Source organism: Podarcis tiliguerta (assembly GCF_965153285.1).
Source record: "Podarcis tiliguerta genome assembly, chromosome: 13".
Lineage (NCBI taxonomy): Eukaryota > Metazoa > Chordata > Lepidosauria > Squamata > Lacertidae > Podarcis > Podarcis tiliguerta.
Window position 1 is genome coordinate 20973278 of NC_139546.1, and position 19120 is coordinate 20992397.

General features: G+C 44.4%; 1 protein-coding gene across 8 annotated transcripts in view; it reads left to right on the forward strand.

Moving 5' to 3' along the window:
* The window catches only part of HOXB3 (homeobox B3), an 85557-nt gene that overhangs the window by 60642 nt on the left and 5795 nt on the right, over window positions 1–19120 (forward strand). For 5 of the 8 annotated variants that reach the window (XM_083408415.1, XM_083408417.1, XM_083408416.1 and 2 more), the window contains 2 exons: window positions 2151–2201; window positions 14416–15022. In XM_083408415.1, coding sequence (XP_083264541.1) covers window positions 14542–15022 — 481 coding nt within the window. In that variant the 5' untranslated portion in view covers window positions 2151–2201; window positions 14416–14541. Of the gene's footprint in view, window positions 1–2150; window positions 2202–8014; window positions 8078–8505; window positions 10973–14415; window positions 15023–19120 lie in introns of those variants that run through there. The other 3 variants (XM_083408418.1, XM_083408422.1, XM_083408421.1) reach the window with 3 other exon arrangements.

Sequence of the window (19120 nt, forward strand, 5' to 3'; positions counted from 1 at the left end):
TTCATTCTGCTGAGTCTTCGGGAAGCAGAGGTTACAGTCAAACTTACACACCAAAAAAATAAAAGGGGGGAGGGTGAAATAGATAAAGCCACTATTGCTGACAGTACAAATATGTTCTGAGTTCAGGATGGCGATGTTAATAACTCAGTTCCTGGGACCATACCCCAGCTATAAACGTACACTATTTTTTATTAAAAACAAACAAAACACCACCCCAATGTCTAATATTTCCTCCGGCAAAGTAATGCCATATTGGAAGAGAGCAAGAACTCTGCTCTCTGAGCGCCTCCCTTCCCTGAAAATTGCTTTGCATTAAATTTCCTCAGCTCCAGAATCATCTTCCTTACTAGCCTCCAGCTAAACTTGATTAAAAAAAAACTGCTTGATGCGTTGACAGATGAAATCCAAGAGGAAACCACAAGGCCCTTAAGTGACCCTAATTTAATCGATTTTATCATAAATCATCAACTTGATGAAGAACCAAAGTTTTCATTGAAGGAAATTGATATTAATGGAGTGGCTGCTTCTTTAATTCAGATGTTGTTTTCCACCAGTTCGAAAACAAACTCAGTTGACATTCTCTGGGCAACTTCTATGGGAATCATGTTGGGGTGCTGTTGTTATTTTAATTATCTTAATTAGGACAGTTTAGGTAGCGACGTGCCAAAGAACCACAAGGAGCCTCTTGGACTTCAGCAAGGATCCATTCCAGCACTGAGGATCTATCTAGACTGTGGTCAGATTTTAATGAATGCAGCACCAAATAACAAACCACTTGCCTCCGATAACCCACCAGATCGGAAACGTCTGTCTTCAGAAAGAGCGAGGATGCTGGTTCCCTATCAGCTATTCATCATGCTACCTACCTGTTTGGGAATTGGAGAGCGAACGAGAGAGAGAAGGCTATTTGGCCCATAGTTTATAATATAATGACTGCGGATTTCCAAAACGCATTTTTGAATGTGTCAAGTCCTTGCGTTTACAAGTAGATCTGCAAGCACGTCCCCATCCCATGAAATGACTTAAAACCAAAGCTCTAAGTCATGCCCCACAATACTGCTTTTGAGGGCCTGTTAAACATTGGCCGCTTTCACAATTCTTCATCTTGCAATTAAAAATTAACTCTAGGCTTCAGCTCTATGCCCGTCTGTTATGGATGCCTAAGTCCCAATTAGCCTTTAGGTATGCTGATGAATGCCATAGATCAAAGAGCCTTGGAGGGTTTCAGCAAAGCAGGAAACGGGACAAGGAAACGGCTGGTTAATATGTGAAACCTAATATATCTAAGGGTGGATGAAGAAAACGCAACAGAATGGCATTCCCAATCCTACACGCCTCTACGTGGAATCAAGTCCCACTAATTGTACTGCAACTTAGCTCCATGGAGATGGCTAGCATCCCCAAATAGAGGCGGGGGTGCAAGCAGGGAAAAACTACTTTGGGATAAAAATAGCAAATAGTCACCTTCAAACTGGTTTGAGATGGTGTCTTCAACGCAAAGAGCTGCTTTTAGAGTAAATGGCTAGAGACCAATAGGTTATCCCTGTATAGGAGAAGAGTGCTTATCTGTTCTCTCTGCCTGTCTCTCTCATTCCATCCTACCCTTTCAGTCTTTTCCTGCCTATTAATTATGTAAACCTGTTTATTACCATTCATGGCACCTTCCAGTACCGCGGCTGCTGGGCAATTACAAGCTCCAATAGTGTGCTGAGCGCTTCATAGAACACCCAAATTGCGCAGTCTCTGACAGCAGATTCTTAGCAATGTCTGCTACCCTACAGTAAGCCACTCTGTACCTCCTTGTGTATGAAGCAGAACCAAAATGCCAAGGAGGATTGTGTCCCTCTTTTCGCTCCTCCCGCTCCCCCGCCCAAAGTTAGTGATGGTAGATGACTCCGCTTGTTGTGGTTATATATTTCAACTCCCACCCCCTTCTCGAACTTTATGATGTTATGACGGAACTCGAAGTGAAGGAAAGGGGAGGGGGGACACTCCAGCTCCATAAAGTTTGACTAGAACTCGGGTATTTGCCTGCGCCTGCCTTTTTTTTTGCCATTTGGCAAGTTTCCAATATAAGACTAGCTAGCTGCAACCTCAGAAGGGAAGCCTTCGCCTTGCCTGAAAATATTTTCCTTTCTCCTTTCTTGTAGGCGCAATTTCGCTCTGTGGTATCCAATCGTCATCTTTCTTCCCAGACAGAAGTAAGTGGATTCTAAATTTAAAAGTTGTGAACTGAGAGAATTATAGCTTGGCTCCCCCGCTTTTCTTTAACGGGGTGAAATCTGCCTTCTACTGCTGAGATCAGGGTCTGCTCTCCAGGCCACTGACCTCCAAAGAAGCCCAAAAGGCTGAAGGATAGAAGTGATGCGCATGGATAGGAATCTGTTTTCTCACCCGTTTCCTCTCCCTTTTTGCATGCATGACTCTGAATAGTGTATTTTCATGCCAAAAGAGAGATTATCTGAAACTTATTGACGACGCCACCCGCTCCACCAGCAAGCAAACTGTCTTCATTACATTTATCATTTGCTTGAAGCTGCAATCTTCCCCTAGTCCAAATCTTCCCTTAGACTATCTTCTGTTAGTCCAAATCTTCCCTTGGACTATTGAAATCAGTGGGAATTTGCTCCGGAGTAAACATGCATAGGATTGCGCTGTAAATCAATGAAGAGGGGTGGAGTCTTCACTTTAGTCCCCATCCACCTCACAATCCACTTTAATTTCCCAGCTAGGAAATTTTTTTGTTGTTTAGTCGTTTAGTCGTGTCCGACTCTTCGTGACCCCATGGACCAGAGCACGCCAGGCACCCCTGTCTTCCACTGCCTCCCGCAGTTTGATCAAACTCATGCTGGTAGCTTCAAGAACACCATCCAACCATCTCATCCTCTGTCGTCCCCTTCTCCTTGTGCCCTCCATCTTTCCTAACATCAGGGTCTTTTCCAGGGAGTCTTCTCTTCTCATGAGGTGGCCAAAGTATTGGAGCCTCAGCTTCACGATCTGTCCTTCCAGTGAGCACTCAGGGCTGATTTCCTTCAGAATGGAAAAATAGGGAAAATAGCCAAGGCCTTAAATATGTTTACGTGGAAGTAAGTCCTACTGAATTCAATTGGCCTTTCCTAGTAAGCACGACTAAAATGGCAGCGTTGCTGAGGAGCTAATCGAGTTTTATCTGCCCCGAATGAAGTTCTGCAGAAATTATGCGGAAGTAAGGTTTTCAAAAACGCTACACGGGCTCCCAGGGAAGCGCTATTTTCTCCCAATGGACGCTGCTATTAAGAGGTCGAGCGTGGGTGTGGAACTGGGCCTCCTCCAGGCCAGCTCGGAGCAGCTTTCTAGTAAACCAGGAAGTGCTTCTCCGTGCTCCCACGGTTATCTCCGGCCAGGAAGAGATAACAACGCTGAAAATTTGAATCGGGGGGGGGGGGGGAGAGGAGGAGAAGGAGGAGGAGGAGAAGTGAGCCAGAAAGGCTAAACTGCTCAGTGAAATAACGGAGATGTCGTGATTTCCTTCGTCAATTTCACCCTTGCTGAAGGAGGGACCGCAGGGTGTCGCCTATGGAAGCTGCAAAAAAGATTGGTTGCTACTCAACTAAGTTTTACTCAGAGTACGTCCATGAAAATTAAGGGATATGACTAAGTTAGGCCCATTACTTTTAATGGGACTACTCTAAGTAAAGCTTCCTTGAATGCCATCCATTCTTCCCTTTCCTCCTTCCCGATTTTTTCTCCTTTCCGCCCGGAACACATAGATCCAAGTAATAAAACTCGGTAGCAAGAACCTAATAAGTTTGCCAGCGTGAAGTTAATCAGGTCGGAACAGTAAGGTGCGAGGTGTAAGTATTTTAAGAAAACACAGAAAGAGAAATTTGAAAATGGTCACGTCGTGAAAGTATGGTTCAGTCCTTTATTTCATAATTCGAAAGAAAGACAATGCAAGAGGTCAGCTGCCTAGTATCTCAAGGTCCCGCTCACACGAACACTTCATGATGTGAAGTAGGTCCTACGGTGTCCAGTGGCTCTTACTTTCAGGTAACCGCATAGGATTGCAGCCTTAGCAGTAAACAGCATTCAGAATCAGCTTGTGGTCAGGTTGTCCCTGTGCTTAGACAAGAAAGCCCTCGCATTTGATACGAAACACGTTCCCTGGTAGTTTCCATGGAAATCCAGATGCACGTTTCTGCTTGGGGAGAGTTACTCAGGTTCTCTGATCTTCCTCCTTTTTAAATATGTGCTGGACTGTCCCGTACTAGTAAAGTGCGCCCACGCCTCCCCTCTCCAGCCAGTCCAACTGCAGAACAAGACCCAGGGACCACTTACACAAGACAAAGTGCCCCCCCAAGAGGGTGGAGCACAAAACAGACTGGGATTGTGGGGGGCGTCTCTCTTTCCTTCCCCCTTTTGGCTGGTGTTGTTGTTTATGTTTTATACTTTGGAGGCAATTTAAAACTACTTCCGTTGATTGACCATTAATCCGGTGAGCTATTAGGCTTCTAAACCAAAGGTCGTGGGGGAGAAAGAGTTACAATCCATCAAGGGAAACAATCGGATAGAGAGATGCTGGTTTATCCCGAGTAGGCGCATGGGTAGAGTTTGCGTGCACGTGTGGCTATGAGAGGATTAAGGAGGAGGAGGGAGAATGTTAATCGCACACTTATTTGGATGTAAATTTCGCTTGCACCCAAACCAAGTTCTTTAGAACTTAAGTTCTCTTCAACCTGCTCCTATGTAACCAGGGAAGACATCTTAGGATACAAATCCCTAAAACAAAAAAAACAAAAACAGATAAATATTGTAGTAAGTACTGCTGGCTTCCGGGAACATTTCCCTGTTCACTTATGACAGAACAATAGGGTTTGCTCAATATATTTTGCCGCCTGAAGTGTAACAGCAAACAGCACTACTTCCCGCAGTCACCTCCCTCCGTCAGGTGCCCAAGATTGGTCAGGGTATTTTGGCAGCTGAAGTAAAAAAGAAGAAGAAGAAGAAAACTCCCAGACAGTGAAAGTACTAACAAAAAGAACCCAATAACAATATATAACATGACTAATAATGTGATGCCCTTTTGTGACACCCAAAATCAACTGCCTGGGGCAGCTACCTCGCTTTCCCTAATAGTTGGGCCATAAACAACAGGTTTTACCCAACCCTCCATCAGGAAGCTCTATGTCTATATAACTTATACAAAGTTTTAGAGCCATAAGCACAAATATGCATTCCATAGATGACTACATGGATAGATAGATTAAAAACAACTATAGCTACAGTGAAGCATCACTGGTGTTAAATAAAATAAACAAGGTTTGTAGAGAATTTCTATACAAAAGGACCCATATAAAGATTTCCCGTCCTACAACAGCTTTGGGGAAGCTTTTTCAGTCCGCATCTTTCGCTGGCTTCTGGGCAACCAGAGACCACATGCCAGTACTGGGAGGGGCCAGAGACAAATGTGGGTGGAGCAATGAATGCAAATGTTACCTTTGTGTTGATGTCTGATTTCTACACACATTCACTCACCCTTATTCATCCTCCATCAAGGCAAGCAAGAGCCATTATCAGAGTTCCATAATACATTCCAGCCAGGCAAGAATACTTGAGGAGGGTGGCAGGCAGGGCTGTAGAGATGGCTGTGGCCTGGGGAGAGCCCCAAGGGCCAGGTAAAGATATCTAGAGGGCCACCTAAGGTCTGAGGTTACCTGCCCCTATTCCATAATGTGCTACCACTACTGGTAGCCTTGATTTCCACAGCAGAAAGGGAAGATAAAAACGTAATGGATGGTTGGATGGATGGATGGATGATGGATAGACAGATGGACAGACAAAACAGTATTTCTGCAATAAATAACAACAGTATTAAGTAATGCCATCAGGCCACATAGAAAACCTTATGTTTAAGAAAATACATGAAGATGACCAGAAAACACTACCAAACACTAGAATGGGAGAGTTTCTGTCTTTTTGCTGCTTTTCCATCTTTTTGGTGGGTACTGGGCAGAAACTTTACCCCATTAAAATAGACGGATTTTGGTGTGGGGGGAGGAAGTTTTATCCTTCCTGAAGGCACTTTCCCCTTTCCTGTAGGATTTTATGTCTTTTAGACTTGCTGCACTTCTGCCCCCTATCCAACGGCTAACACCACTTATGGGGCTGTCTTGGTGACCCACCTCCCTGGCGCACTACCCCTGCCCTCCAAAAGCCAGCAGCCGAGATTTAAAAAGATGGGAATGACATCTCCCTGAAGGTGCTCAGGACCACTTCACACGTGCATTTTATGCCACTCACTGTCTTATCATCATACTAAGGCAAAACTGGATGACTCGCAGCTGAACGTGCAAACTGTAGTTAATGAACTGGGGCAGCAGTAGCAGGTTAGCAGAAATCGTTTTAGTAAGCTGCCTTCATTTGCTTTGGCCTCATTTTGCTGCCACTAGGTTTATTCACTGAGTTCTAGAAGCGTGAGATTATTATTATTATTATTATTATTATTATTATTATTATTATTATTATCTGCTAGACTTCTCACACATAGAAACACTTCACAATGAAACAAAACAAACAAAAAAGCAACAACTTTATTTATGATGCAAAGAACGAATAATTTAAACTCAGAGCCAGAAATAGCACACCGATGATTGCAAGTGGTATAAGTGGCCCGGTGCCAGCTCGGTGGCCGTTCATAGGGGCGGGCGCCTCTAGGAACAACAAGAAGCAGGCGGAATGAAGCTGGAATTATTGCCAAAGGCCGCAGAATTGCGATGGGGGCAGCTGGGGCCTCCCGGGCGTGATTTATATTCCAGAGGTTCTGTGACATGCAGGGATACCGTTCGGGGAGTGTTGGTGTGTGGTTAGCGGACGTTTTTATTGCAGATTAATAATATTAGCATTCAGAACGGAAAACCGGGTTATTAAAGCCAAGAAATGTTTCCCCAAACGAAAATATTTTTAAATGATCTCTCCCTCTCCCTCCCTCTCGTTTTCCCCCCTAAACCAAAACCTTACCCAAGCTTCAGTGATAAATCTCAAAGTAGTTCGCCTTCCACAAATCCTCGGTTAATTGTTTGGCGAATTCGCTTTCTCCTTCGGCCCATTTTGTTCGCCAGACACCATCTGACTACCCTTCTGAATCTTACTAGACCTCGGTGGGATTAAAGTTGGGATCTCCGGCAGGCTTTAACTTGAGAGCAATAGCCCCTGTTTATATGCGTTGGGTTCGTGTATGCCCTATTGCAAAGACTCAAAGACTCAGAAGGACCTGTGTGTGTGTGTTGTGTACACACGTACTCGTTTGAAAATAAGCGAGGCTTACTTGCAGGTAAATGAACTGGGGCTGCTTCTCCCTTCTCTCGGACCCCGCCCCTCGCGAATATACTGCCAAAGTTTAAAAACCACGACGTGCTAAGCATATAAGAAATAAAATAAATGGATCTGGATATTCCTCCCAGGTTAGGTTATTCCTGTTATTTTAATCGAAAGACATTAAGTTCACCAACAGGAAAAAATAAACCCATTAACTCCCCACCCACCCACCCCAACCGCGGGAAACCGTACCCTAACAACCTTAGAGAACATCAAAAGCCTCTTGCTAACAACACCCTCTCCGCAATCGGGCAACCCTCTCTCAGTCCAGTCTGCAAGGAAATATTCGGAACGAAATGTCTCCTAAATGCGTGCTTTCGCGCCTAAAGTATGGCTCTTCTGTGTCCATGCATCATCTTTAACTTCGGTTGGCTCCCAGCACACACATGTAAACGTTAGCTGGCAACTATTAAAGTGAGCGAACGACGGTGGTAAAGACCTGGGTCCTGTTGGCGAATCTGCGGTAGGAGTGTTTGGACAGTGGTATTATAGAACGGAGGGGGCTATTTTTTACCCAAAGTGATTTATTCGCCTCCTGTCCCAAACTTGTCTGTTTTTACGTTCTATACTTTTACTAAACGGTCCAACACGTCCCCCGCCTTTCCCCTCTCTCTGTATGTGTCTCTCTCCCTCTCTTTCTCTTGTTCTCTCTTTTAAACAGGTCCCCTCCTTTTTCAAATTGTACTTCTCCATTATACCTTCAGGACCAGCAGCCTAGGAACTGGTGAGTTTTAAGAAAACACCCCTGACCTATTGTGGGTCCCGCCTAAAGTGCACCGCCAGCAGCCCCTATGCCATACCAGTTTCAGAAAGACCTTAAGGATTTATTCAAGGCCTCTCTCTCTCTTTTTTTTAACAGAAAGTTTGATACTTTACATTCTGCACTTAATCGTTTTGCTTTCTACCCTGGTCTTGTTTTGAGCCTCTATTCCATGCATCGTAGTCCTCAGCATGTAAGTCAGAAGGACGACCTGGTATGTTCAATGGGACTTACTCCCTAGCGTTTAGATTTCAGCAGTCCTTCTCGGATGTAACCCACACTGAATTCAATGGATTTTACTCCCAGATACGCATGGGATTGCAGCCTTAAATCTTGGAAGGACTAAAAGGACAGTAGACCTGGAAATTCAAAAAAACATACTCAATACAATGCTACTAATTCGTTTTTTAAAAGAAAAGAAAGGGAGTGTTTATGCCAATAAAAGTGCTTGCCCCTTCTGAAAGTTATGTTTACCATCCGTGCAGGCACTACTTATTGTCCAGCAGCAGACTTCTAAGTTCCACCCGGAGAATTCCACAGGACGTGTTTTGCCAATGAAGTTCTTCTTGAATACCATGGTTCAGTTGAGCGTCCAATCTCAGGATGGTCTTCCAAAGCAGAAAATAGCCCACCATCGCATGCAGATCTAGGATTTCTTTTCATAACTCATACAAAAAAGCCAAAGTGGACAGGAATAAGGTAACATTGTCCGGGTGGATAAAGTCACTTGCAATTTTAGGCATGAGAGACCAAGTTAGGTCTGAAAAGTTAAGTGAAAAAGTTTTTCCCAAACAGAACCATTCTCAAAGATGGGGAGCACTCAGAACATCCCAAGAAAGGAATGAGCTAATTCCAGAGTCCACTCCCTTTCTGAATGCCAGTTTCCCCTTGATTCAGCAATTACCCCCTTCAAGGTAGAGGTGCAAAAAGAAGGAGGGGGAGAGAATAACAATAGCTCCCCTTTTCCCTTCTTCCTCTGCCTCGCACGCACGCACCCAAAAATGTGCAGACACCTCAACTTCTTCCTCCCACACTCAGTTTGTAGCGACAGCTCCCTTTCAGGTCAGCAGCAAAAGCAGAGCGAAAACGTTTTTGTCTTGGCAAGCAAAGCGCCTTGTGTTATGAGCAGGGAAGGGGGTCATAAATCTTGAGTGACTTAAAGAGACGTCATCTATCTATCCATCTATCTATCTATCATCTATCTAATGTTAAATAACTTCCCTGTGTCAGGTGAACTTATCACATTCCTGCCCCAATCACAGTCGCTTGCAAGTAAATCCCAATAAACTGAATGAAACTTTGCATCCCAAATGTTCAGCATAACACGGTGAGAGGTGCCGGAAATGTAGATCAGTCAGTCTTTCTTCTTCCTCCCTATGTGTGAACGCTTGCATTATGGGTGGCATCTGACTAAGCCATACTCAGAGTAGACCTATTGACATCAATGGACTAATTGAAGATTTCAGCAGGTCTGCTCCGAGTCTGACGTGCTCGAATGTAACCCATAATGCATACACAACGTGAGCATTCAGGGAACCAATAGCACTCAACCAGGTTAAGTATATAAACTTTCTAAAACTTTCCCTTTCATGTCGCCCAGAAGGTCTGTAAAACTTTTCAGGGAGATGTTCTCAAGAGCTGTTGTTTGTTTTGTTGTTTTTAAAATGCTGCTTTCTTTTGCCGCGTCTCCCTCCCCCTCCCCGCATATGCTTGTCATAATAATTAAGTCATATCGGAGGGTTATGCAATCCATTTTGGCCAGGGTGGGGTATAATGGAGGTCTGAGAGAGTTATCCCCCGCTTGCTCTGCTGAAGGAAATTCGGGGGGGGGGGGGAGAGAAAGAAAGAAAGAAAGAAAGAAAGAAAGAAAGAAAGAAAGAAAGAAAGAAAGAAAGAAAGAAAGAAAGAAAGAAAGAAAGAAAGAAAATCTGCCTCTGTTCCAAAGATTTATTAGCATAACTTGACACCTAATTGCGAAGCACGTGAATCAATACAGCTTTTGCTATCCTGCTAGGCCTCTGTCCGCCACCTCTCTATTTGCATATTTCCTTTCCACTCCTGACGCCGTCAGGAAGCAACCTTGGCGTTTGCCCAAGCCCTCCCAAAGCAGGAGGGAGAAGGGGGGAAAAAACCACCCCTCCGTTCCCCCCGCCCCCAGAAACGAAATCTCTACATCTCTCTCTCCTGAATCCCCCCTCAAACCCCTCCCCCTCCCGCGCTTTCTTGTTTTAAATTGCCCGGTTTAACAAAAATAATAACTAGATGTTATTATTATGTCATTTAAATCTCAGTCTAAGCATTCCTTGTCGAGGATTTCATGTCAGCTATTCTTTCTGTTTCCCCCTCCTCTGTACCCTGTCTCTCTCTCTCTCTCTCTCTCTTTCTCTCTCTCTCTCTCCCCCTCTCTCTCCCTCTCTCTTGCCTTCTGCTGTTAAGCCAGAGGCCATTGTTAACCGTGAACAGGGCGTACCAAGACTATAGGGCAGCCACAATCAAAGGATTCCCTATACATCTTTGGAAGGCTGTCTAGCATCTTGTGGTTCCTACCTCTTCTCACCTTCCCCCCCCCCCCGCACTCCTCCCCAAACGGATTGAGAAAGAGAGAGAGAGAGAGAGAGGCGAGAGAGAGAGAGAGGACCCGAGCATCCCTCACCGTAAGCTCCTATAGAGATGTCCCCCCTCCTTTTGGCGTTATGACCGGATTTCTCTCTCTAGATATTCCTTGAACATTAAAAAAAAAAAAAAAACCGAGCACGGGAGAGGAATGGGGGGAGCTCTCCTCGCTTATTGATTGCGTTGCTTGCTGGCTGCGAAAATATATTATGTCTGCTCGCCGCGCTGCTCTCGTCAGAGGCTAAGGTAAGGTGGACCGAAATAGGCTATCAGTTTGTGAATGGCGGAGACCGTGTCTCCATGATTTATAGCTGTATGACTCGCATCGCGGTTCATGAAGAGTTCACAAGCTTTAAGCTTCCTTCCACGCAGCGTCTCTCTCTCTCTCCTCTCTCTCTCACTCTCACCCTCTCTCTCTTCTTCTTCTCCCCCCCTCCTTCCCTCCCCTTCTTTCTACCCCCCTTTCCCCCCTCTTTTTGCTATTCTCCCCCTTCTATTTTCCTCCCCCTTTCTCCTTCGCCTTTTCATCTAGAACGCTTTCTTTCTCTCTCTTTGACGTGGTGGAAGATTTTCCCCCCTTTAATTTTTCAAGGGGGAAAGCTCTAAATGTAGTGAACAATTTGCTGTGAACTGGAGAGTTGTCCGGAACCCCAGTTTTATTATTATTATTATTATTATTATTATTATTATTATTATTATTATTTATTGCCTTTGCCCTACTATGGAGAAATACACCCTAAGGAGAAAGGCTCTCCGGTTTTCTCCCATAACCAGAGTAGGACTGCGAATTTTAGAATTCTTTTTCCAACATGGAGGTTAAAGGGAGCTTTTAATACTATATTTTCCCATGCTCCACGGCCTTCCCTTCGCTCTTGGCACAAACCCTTTAACCAGCTTCTAGATTATTGGATTCACTCTTTTTTAAAAAAAAAAAAATTGCGAAAAATAAATAAATATCTCTCTTGCAAAAGTTCCCGAGAAGAGAGGCTTTTATTTAGAATCTAGGTTCCTCTTCTAGAATAAAAACGAAACTTCCGAGAGCGAGAGAAGGAACTTCTGCGGTTACCATTTCGAGGTCTAATTTCCAATGCACTATTCCTATTTATTATTCCGTTGGAGATTTCGGGGTGCTTTTTAAAACACACGCACATCCCAACAACTACAGCAACAATTCCTTGGAGTAAATCATTTACGATTCCACCCGTCTCCGACTAAGATAAATGACCGACATTTGGGACGTGTTGAAAGATGAGATACAAAAGGGGCGAAAAAATCTTTGCTACTGAACGCTCAGACCACTTTGGATTCCTTTTCGAGAAGAGTAGAATGGGAATTAATTTTTAATGCACTGTTTAATTCTTCCTTTAAAAGAAGAAGACATTGGCCTCCACCTTCTCATAGGCCTTCCAGAGGTCCCAAGAAATCCAAAACAAACCAGCGAGGCCTAGTAAAATTATCGTTATGGCTGAACCGCTTAGTCAGTTCCAGCGAACCCAGTCTTTTAATATCGAATTAATGATTATTGCGTTTCTTCTTTATTTTTAATCAATCTATTGCCATGAGAGTACTCGAGTGTTTATGTCTGCTAAGGAACAGCTGAAATAAGACAGCAGCTCTATCATTCTTTCCAGTTAATACATAGCAAATATTTTAACAGCCTGCTTCTAGAAGGCAACGGTTGTATCTAAACCGTGGAACATACGAAAGGACCACAACATAGACTTTTAGAGTTGCTGTTCTGCAAACTGCAGAATTTATACAGGCATAAACTGAAGAGGAGGAGGAGGAGGTTCGTGGAGGAGGAGGTGGGGCATGTGGTTGGGTATGAGGTCTGAATTATATTTAGGTTTTGAAGTGCATAGATGTAGGGAAGTCAGGGGGGAAGGCTGCTCCTGTTGTGTGCGCGTTCCTATGGTCAGAACTGACCAATATTGGGTTACAGTATTATTTTCCATTCTGTAGGGGAGTATAATAGATTGTAGCTCACTGGGAAAAAAGGCATTTGAAATGAAATACAGAATACAGTGAAACAGGATTCTCTCTTTTTCATCCTTCCGTGTGTGCGTGTGCTTTCTCTACTGATTTATTATTTGACCCATTAAATAATTCTAGCCTTTTTGCGCCCTTCCAACATGGAGAAAATTAATGTTTCCTTAGAAGAATACATGCTTTTTTTTTCCTTTTTGAGGGAGGAATTTCCCCCTCCCACCCCTAAATAAAGGGAGGACAAACCAAACATAAAAGTTAAAGGGAAAGAAAATCAAGAGAACCAAATGGCCTGGTGGCAAAACTGGGTTGTGTTTTATTTTGTTTAAAGAAAGGATGAGAAGCCATAGAAGGAAGCTGTTTCATATATATATATATATATATATATATATATATATATACCGGACTAGCACCTTGGGAGTCGCAACTGAACCAGATTTGTTAAGGGCTTGCAGGGTAGATTCTATAGCCTGTTTCCAAACTGTAACGAGAGTTGCAAAAACAACATGGAAAACAGTATCAAAAGCGCCAACATCAAAGAATTCAGCACAGGTCTCTAAATCTGACAATGTTCCCAGCCATCCCATCTCTCTAAATTCAGCGCACTAACGCGGCAGTCCTATATTTACACTTTCCTGGGAGTAAGCCCCCTTGAGCACACTGGGACTTACTTCCGAGTAAACATGCCTAGCCTTATGCTGCAAGTGGACCATTTGGCGGAATGTCAGAAGCTGAGTTCAGTTTTATGCTTAACATTAAAATGTTGGTTTAAAAACATGGATCCTGATCGATTTTAAGGTAACAGTGATTTTTAAAAAATCCTACTACCCAATCTATACTTGTACACTTTATATTATTTTTCTGAGGTGCCTTGTTGGGGTGGGAATCATATCAGGAGAATATTCATTTATAATACGAATTCAGCTTAGAAGAACTTGATAATTGCATGCATACAATGTGTTTGTGTGTGTGGATAGATATAAAAATGATACCACCGGTACAGAAGAAACCTTTCCAGTATGGATCTACCAAGTGACTTCACATCTCTAACTTGTACTTTGCTTATCTGGGAGTCAGCCCCGATGGGACTTTTACTTCCCAGCTGGGTTTTATTTCTGCTCGGGCCCCTTTTTTGGAGGTTTCGCTCACGGAAATTGACGGGCTTGAGATTCGCGTGGAGAAAGCCAAGACTCTATTGCTTTCTTACGAGTGGGGGTGCGGGCGGCGAACTATGTCGACTTCTTCCTGTATGAATGTGTGTGTGGATATTGACAATGTTATGTATGCAGGCAGGCACCTATGTGAAACACCTTAGAGAGTTAGATTGAATGGCCTATAAGAAATCCTCTCTCCCCCCGTTGGAAGATTTCTATCCCTATCTCAGCAATGGTTCTTGAACAATACCAACCCAATTGGAAAGAACAAAAGGACAATACTGCTCAGGGGTCGGTTTTAGCGATCCAAGCGGGCATGAGGAGCCCCTTTCCCCTTCTCTGTGTGTTTTGTCCTGGAATAGTTGGCGAGGCTGCTCCAGGGGAGAAGGGGCTCGCCGAGAGGCGCGCCCAGGAGCGCCCAAGCAGCATCTGCTGTCCGCTCCCCTCGCGCGCAGCAGCCCGAGCTATTCATGTCACGAGGCTTTTCAATGACCAAGATGGATTCATAGGCCGTGCCGTATTATTGTGTGTGCCTTTCTAACCTTTCAGGTCAGCTTGCAAAAGACACCGGGGAAGGCCTCCTCACCACGTGACCTTGGGGGTGCCAATGTCCTTCCATGAGGGGGTCAGCCAGAGCCTGGTAGCAGCGCGCGAGAACCTCGGGGAGCCCCAGCGATGCAGAAAACAACCTACTACGACACCTCCACGCTCTTCGGGGGCTACTCCTACCAGGGAGCCAATGGGTTCGGCTACGAGGGCCCTCCGCCGCAGCCCTTCCAGCCTGCGGCTCACGTGGAGAACCACGACTACCAGAGGCCGGCCTGCACCCTCCAGTCCCTCGGCAACGCCTCCCCTCTGGCCAAAACGAAAGACCTGAACGGGAGCTGCATGCGCCCCAGCCTGCCTCAGGAGCACCACCCGCCCCCGCCCGTCTCGCCACCCCCCAATCCTATCACCGCCACCAACAGCAACAGCAGCAGCAGCAGCAGCAACGGGGGCGGCAGCAGCAATAACCACAGCCAGCCTGGGGGGGTCAAAAGCGCCCCCAGCAAAGCCAGCCTGGGCTCTAGTAACGCCGCTCTCGCCAAACAGATTTTCCCCTGGATGAAAGAGTCGAGGCAAAACTCCAAGCAGAAAAACAGCTCCCCCAGCGCAGGTATCTGCTTTTGGAATATCCACCACCAATGTGCATAAGACACACACGCACACAGGTGCACGGGCACAGTGGGGCCAGGCTGGACGGGGAAGGAGCCGAGAGTCCAAAGCTTCCTATCTGGAGGGAGGTGGGGGTGGGGGTGCTGAAAGGATATGTTGATGCATGCAACCCAAAGGGCAAGGCCCATTGGAAGGAGAGGGGCTCTGAGTCCATGTCAACTAATTGCAGCTGTACAAAGAGCCACAAAATAACAATAATAATAATAATGGCAGGCTCCAGATGGGTTACTGTGAGCCACTGCCAAGGCAGGGATTATGCAAAGGTCCTTGCTTGGCATATGAAGAGCCAGGGGTAGGTTAAGACCTAGAGGAGGACCAAGACATTGGTGGCTCCAAAAAGCGGTGCTAGGCCTGCTAAAGACCCTGAACCGGAAGGAGGAAGTTGATGTAGAAGTGGGGAGTGGCCTGAAGTCTTAGACTGGATGGGGTGAGGGTGGCAGGCAATAGGAGGAGCAGTAGATTAAGGTGTTGATGGTAGGAGAAATGGGCTTCTGGAGTGTGCAAGGAAGGCAAAAGTGCAAAGAAAGGGAGACTTACTTTGCTCACATGCGTCCATAGCTCAGAAAGTTGCATTAGGTCTCCAGTCTCTCAAAGAAGGTCATGGCTTTGAGGGTCATCTGGATATTAAAGCCAGTGTGGGCTAGTTCCACTGCCACCACCACACACAGTTTCTGACCCAAGTGACAGTGATAACCAGGCTGTGGTCAAAAGCACTCTGCTTTTATGCCAGATGAAATTGGCTCACATAGATGCCAGTTGCTGAACTCAAGGGTAGTCTACATATGCAGCTGGGAGATGTGGTGAGATAGAGTTATGCCACTTTGGGCTACAGGTGGGAGGAACATTTTGGAAAGTTTTCTGCACTTGTTTTTTTAAAACTGCCCAGAAATTAAAAGCAGGTGGAGGAGAAAGGTTCTAGCCTTCCTTTCTTCCTTGCAATGAGTTGTTGTTGTTGTTGTTGACCTAAAGGCTGATCCCTGGCTTGCATGCTGAAGTGTTGCAGTCTGTTCCATCACCTCAGGACTCTGCCATCTCATTCCTACTCTCGGTCCCTTGCAAAGTCTGGCTGTCATTGGCTCAATGCCTGGTTTTTATCCCTGACAAAATGTGTTTTCATCAAAGCCCAAGAAGTGTGATGTACTCCATTTTATATCTCATTGGCTTAGCATGGATGCTCACTAATACCAGCCAGAAAGTAACTGATTTGTTGCAGTGCTAAAGGCTAGTGTTATACCATACTCAGGCAAAATGGCTTTTTTCCCTGTCTCTCTTGATATTTTGATGAAAGACGTATTAAGGACAGCAGGTTTTATGTAGGACAAAACAGCTGCATGACTCTGGATGCCATCCTTAGGATATATATGTCAGAATTCTAAGGATATTAACTTGGAAAGAAGTGTGAGTGACTTCAGTGGAACCTACTTCTAAGCAAACTTAGGATAAGGCTCTTATTTGGGAATTGATTCATTTGTCCTGCTTGTGGGTTCCCTACAAGAATCTGACTGGCCACTGTAGGGATGAGTATGGAAAATAGAAGAGGATTTATTTCTTAGATATTATCCTTTGTGAGTTTGGCAGAGTACATCCCTTTGTCAGCAAAAAATAAGGAAGTTAGCTTTAGCATTTTAATTTAAGTAATTCAGTACGCTTTACTGCAGACTGGATTTCCTGTTATTTCCCCCCTTTCTTCTTCTTAAAACAATAAACATGCAAAACAGTCTTCTTATAAGTAAAGATAGATTTACTCATTCAGTTTCACAGTAGCAGTCTTGAGGCAGGCTTAAAATGTAGCTACAGACATATATTATAGTTTAGATTAGACTTGGAGTCTGAGCTGTGACTCAGACTCAGCACATGTCTTACTTCCCTAGTCACTGATGGAGCATCAAAGGGAAGAGATCAGATAGCAGAGATCAGAGAGAGAGAGAAGGTTGTGCCCCTTTACCTGGCTAGACACAGTGGGAGTGGCTCTCACAGGAAGAATTTCCTGTAGACTCTGAGATCCAACTTCCCCTGTGTGTGTGCCTTTCTAGCAATCAGAAGTTGTTGGTTTTGACTGCCTTATTTTAGATATCCCACAACTGTGAGAAGAGAATGCTGGACTACACAGTCCACCAGGACTCTTCTTCCTGAGTGAAAAGGATTTATTTTCTTGGACTATCTTAACCAGTTGTCCATGCAAAGTTCCTGTGCATAACATGCTCTAGTAGTGAAATGTGTGCAGTGTATACCATGCAATTTGTGTGCACCATTTGTATAAAACAAAGTATTGCCATTGCACAAAGTGCACAGAACTGGAATACTGCCTGAATTAAGGCTGCAGCCAATTTGAAGTATAATTTGGGCCTACATAGAAGCGATATTATTTTGGTTGTTACATAGTTTGCAAACTCACAACCTCTTTTTATTCATGAGTAAATCTTATACTATGGCTCTGGGGCTGACGAAATTTGCCTATATCATCTGTGCGGAAGGAAAAAGCATTTAAGGAGACAAGCAGATATCAAGCATTCTGAAGCTGATCTGCCTTAGACAAGTTGCCAATGATAAACAGAACAATCCAAAGCAAATAAGTGATGTTTCTGACTGTGAAATGCACTTACCTGGAAACAGACAAGCGCACAGGAGTTCTAAGTAAATGCCCCATTTCTCATGGAAATCAGTAAGAGCTTGGTAAATTGTGAGTACCTTCTCCCATTGATTTCAATGAGAACTAAGACTGCAATACTAACCCCACTTACCTGGGAGTAAGCCCCATTTAATTCAATAGGATTTTCTTCTGAGTGGACAAGGTTAGGACTGCATTTTATGTGCAACTAACTTTGTGTGGATCCAGCCCACTTTCTTTAAAATCACAGTGCATTTGAAGTTTCACTGATTCCCACATGCATGCACACCAGTTGATAACACATCACTGCATGCCTTACTCCTGAATGTGAAAACGCATTTCTTAAGGAAATACCTTTGATGAGATTATATGAAATCCCAGCTTCTGATCTACAAAGATTGTTTCATACACCATGTTGCAATCACTGGATGATGAACACACAAATTTCTCCCAGCTTCTACTGTACAGTGGTACCTCAGGTTAAGAACTTAATTCGTTCTGGAGGTCCGTTCTTAACCTGAAAGTGTTCTTAACCTGAGGTACCACTTTAGCTAATGGGGTCTCCTGCTGCCGCCGCACGATTTCTGTTCTCATGCTGAAGCAAAGTTCTTAACCCGAGGTACTATTTCTGAGTCAGCGGAGTCTGTAACCTGAAGCGTCTGTAACCCAAGGTAGCACTGTAAATGATAGAAGAATCTTTCTGCCACTTATAAAACATATCCCTTAAAATATTACATTTCCACATTTCTTCTCAATGTTCAAAAAGTGGTTAGCATTCTTTACTGTGGGAATGTTAAGGAAGGTAGGAGAGGCTATATTGTTTTGATACTACAATCATGCTAGTGAGTAAACAGCAGAGCACATTCCCTTTGCAACTTATTAGAAGCCAGTTGATGATTTGTTAGAATCTTTTAATTAAGCAGTCCAGTCTGGCTTGTCAAGTCTGGTTTGTTTCTGGTATGTGTCCCCTTTATTTCCCTCTTAAAATAATAACAACACAACACAGTCTTCTTTAAAAGTAAGAATAAAGTTTTACTCACATCCAGTTCACAGCAGTAATCTGAAGGCAGACTTTATCTTGTGGTTACAGTAAAAAGAAGTCTGAGCTACATCTCAGTCTTTATTCTTGTGGGCTACATCCTATGTGACGTTTGAGTCATGCACTGGCTAAGAGCCAGGAGAGTGAGAATCCAAGAGTAAGAAAGTAAGAGTCCAAGGGAGAGATGGTTCTGTGACCAGCCCTTTTATCTGGTCAGCTAGGGTCACACCCATCTACCTGGTCACACACAGGGAGAGGAAGCTCCAGAGCAGTTATGACAGGAAGTCCTCCCTGTCTGGAGCCATATTCCCCTGTGAGTTCATTCTAGGCAACAGGGAAATGTTGTACTTGACTGCTCTAGTAATAATGCATCCCACATTTATAGTCCTGTG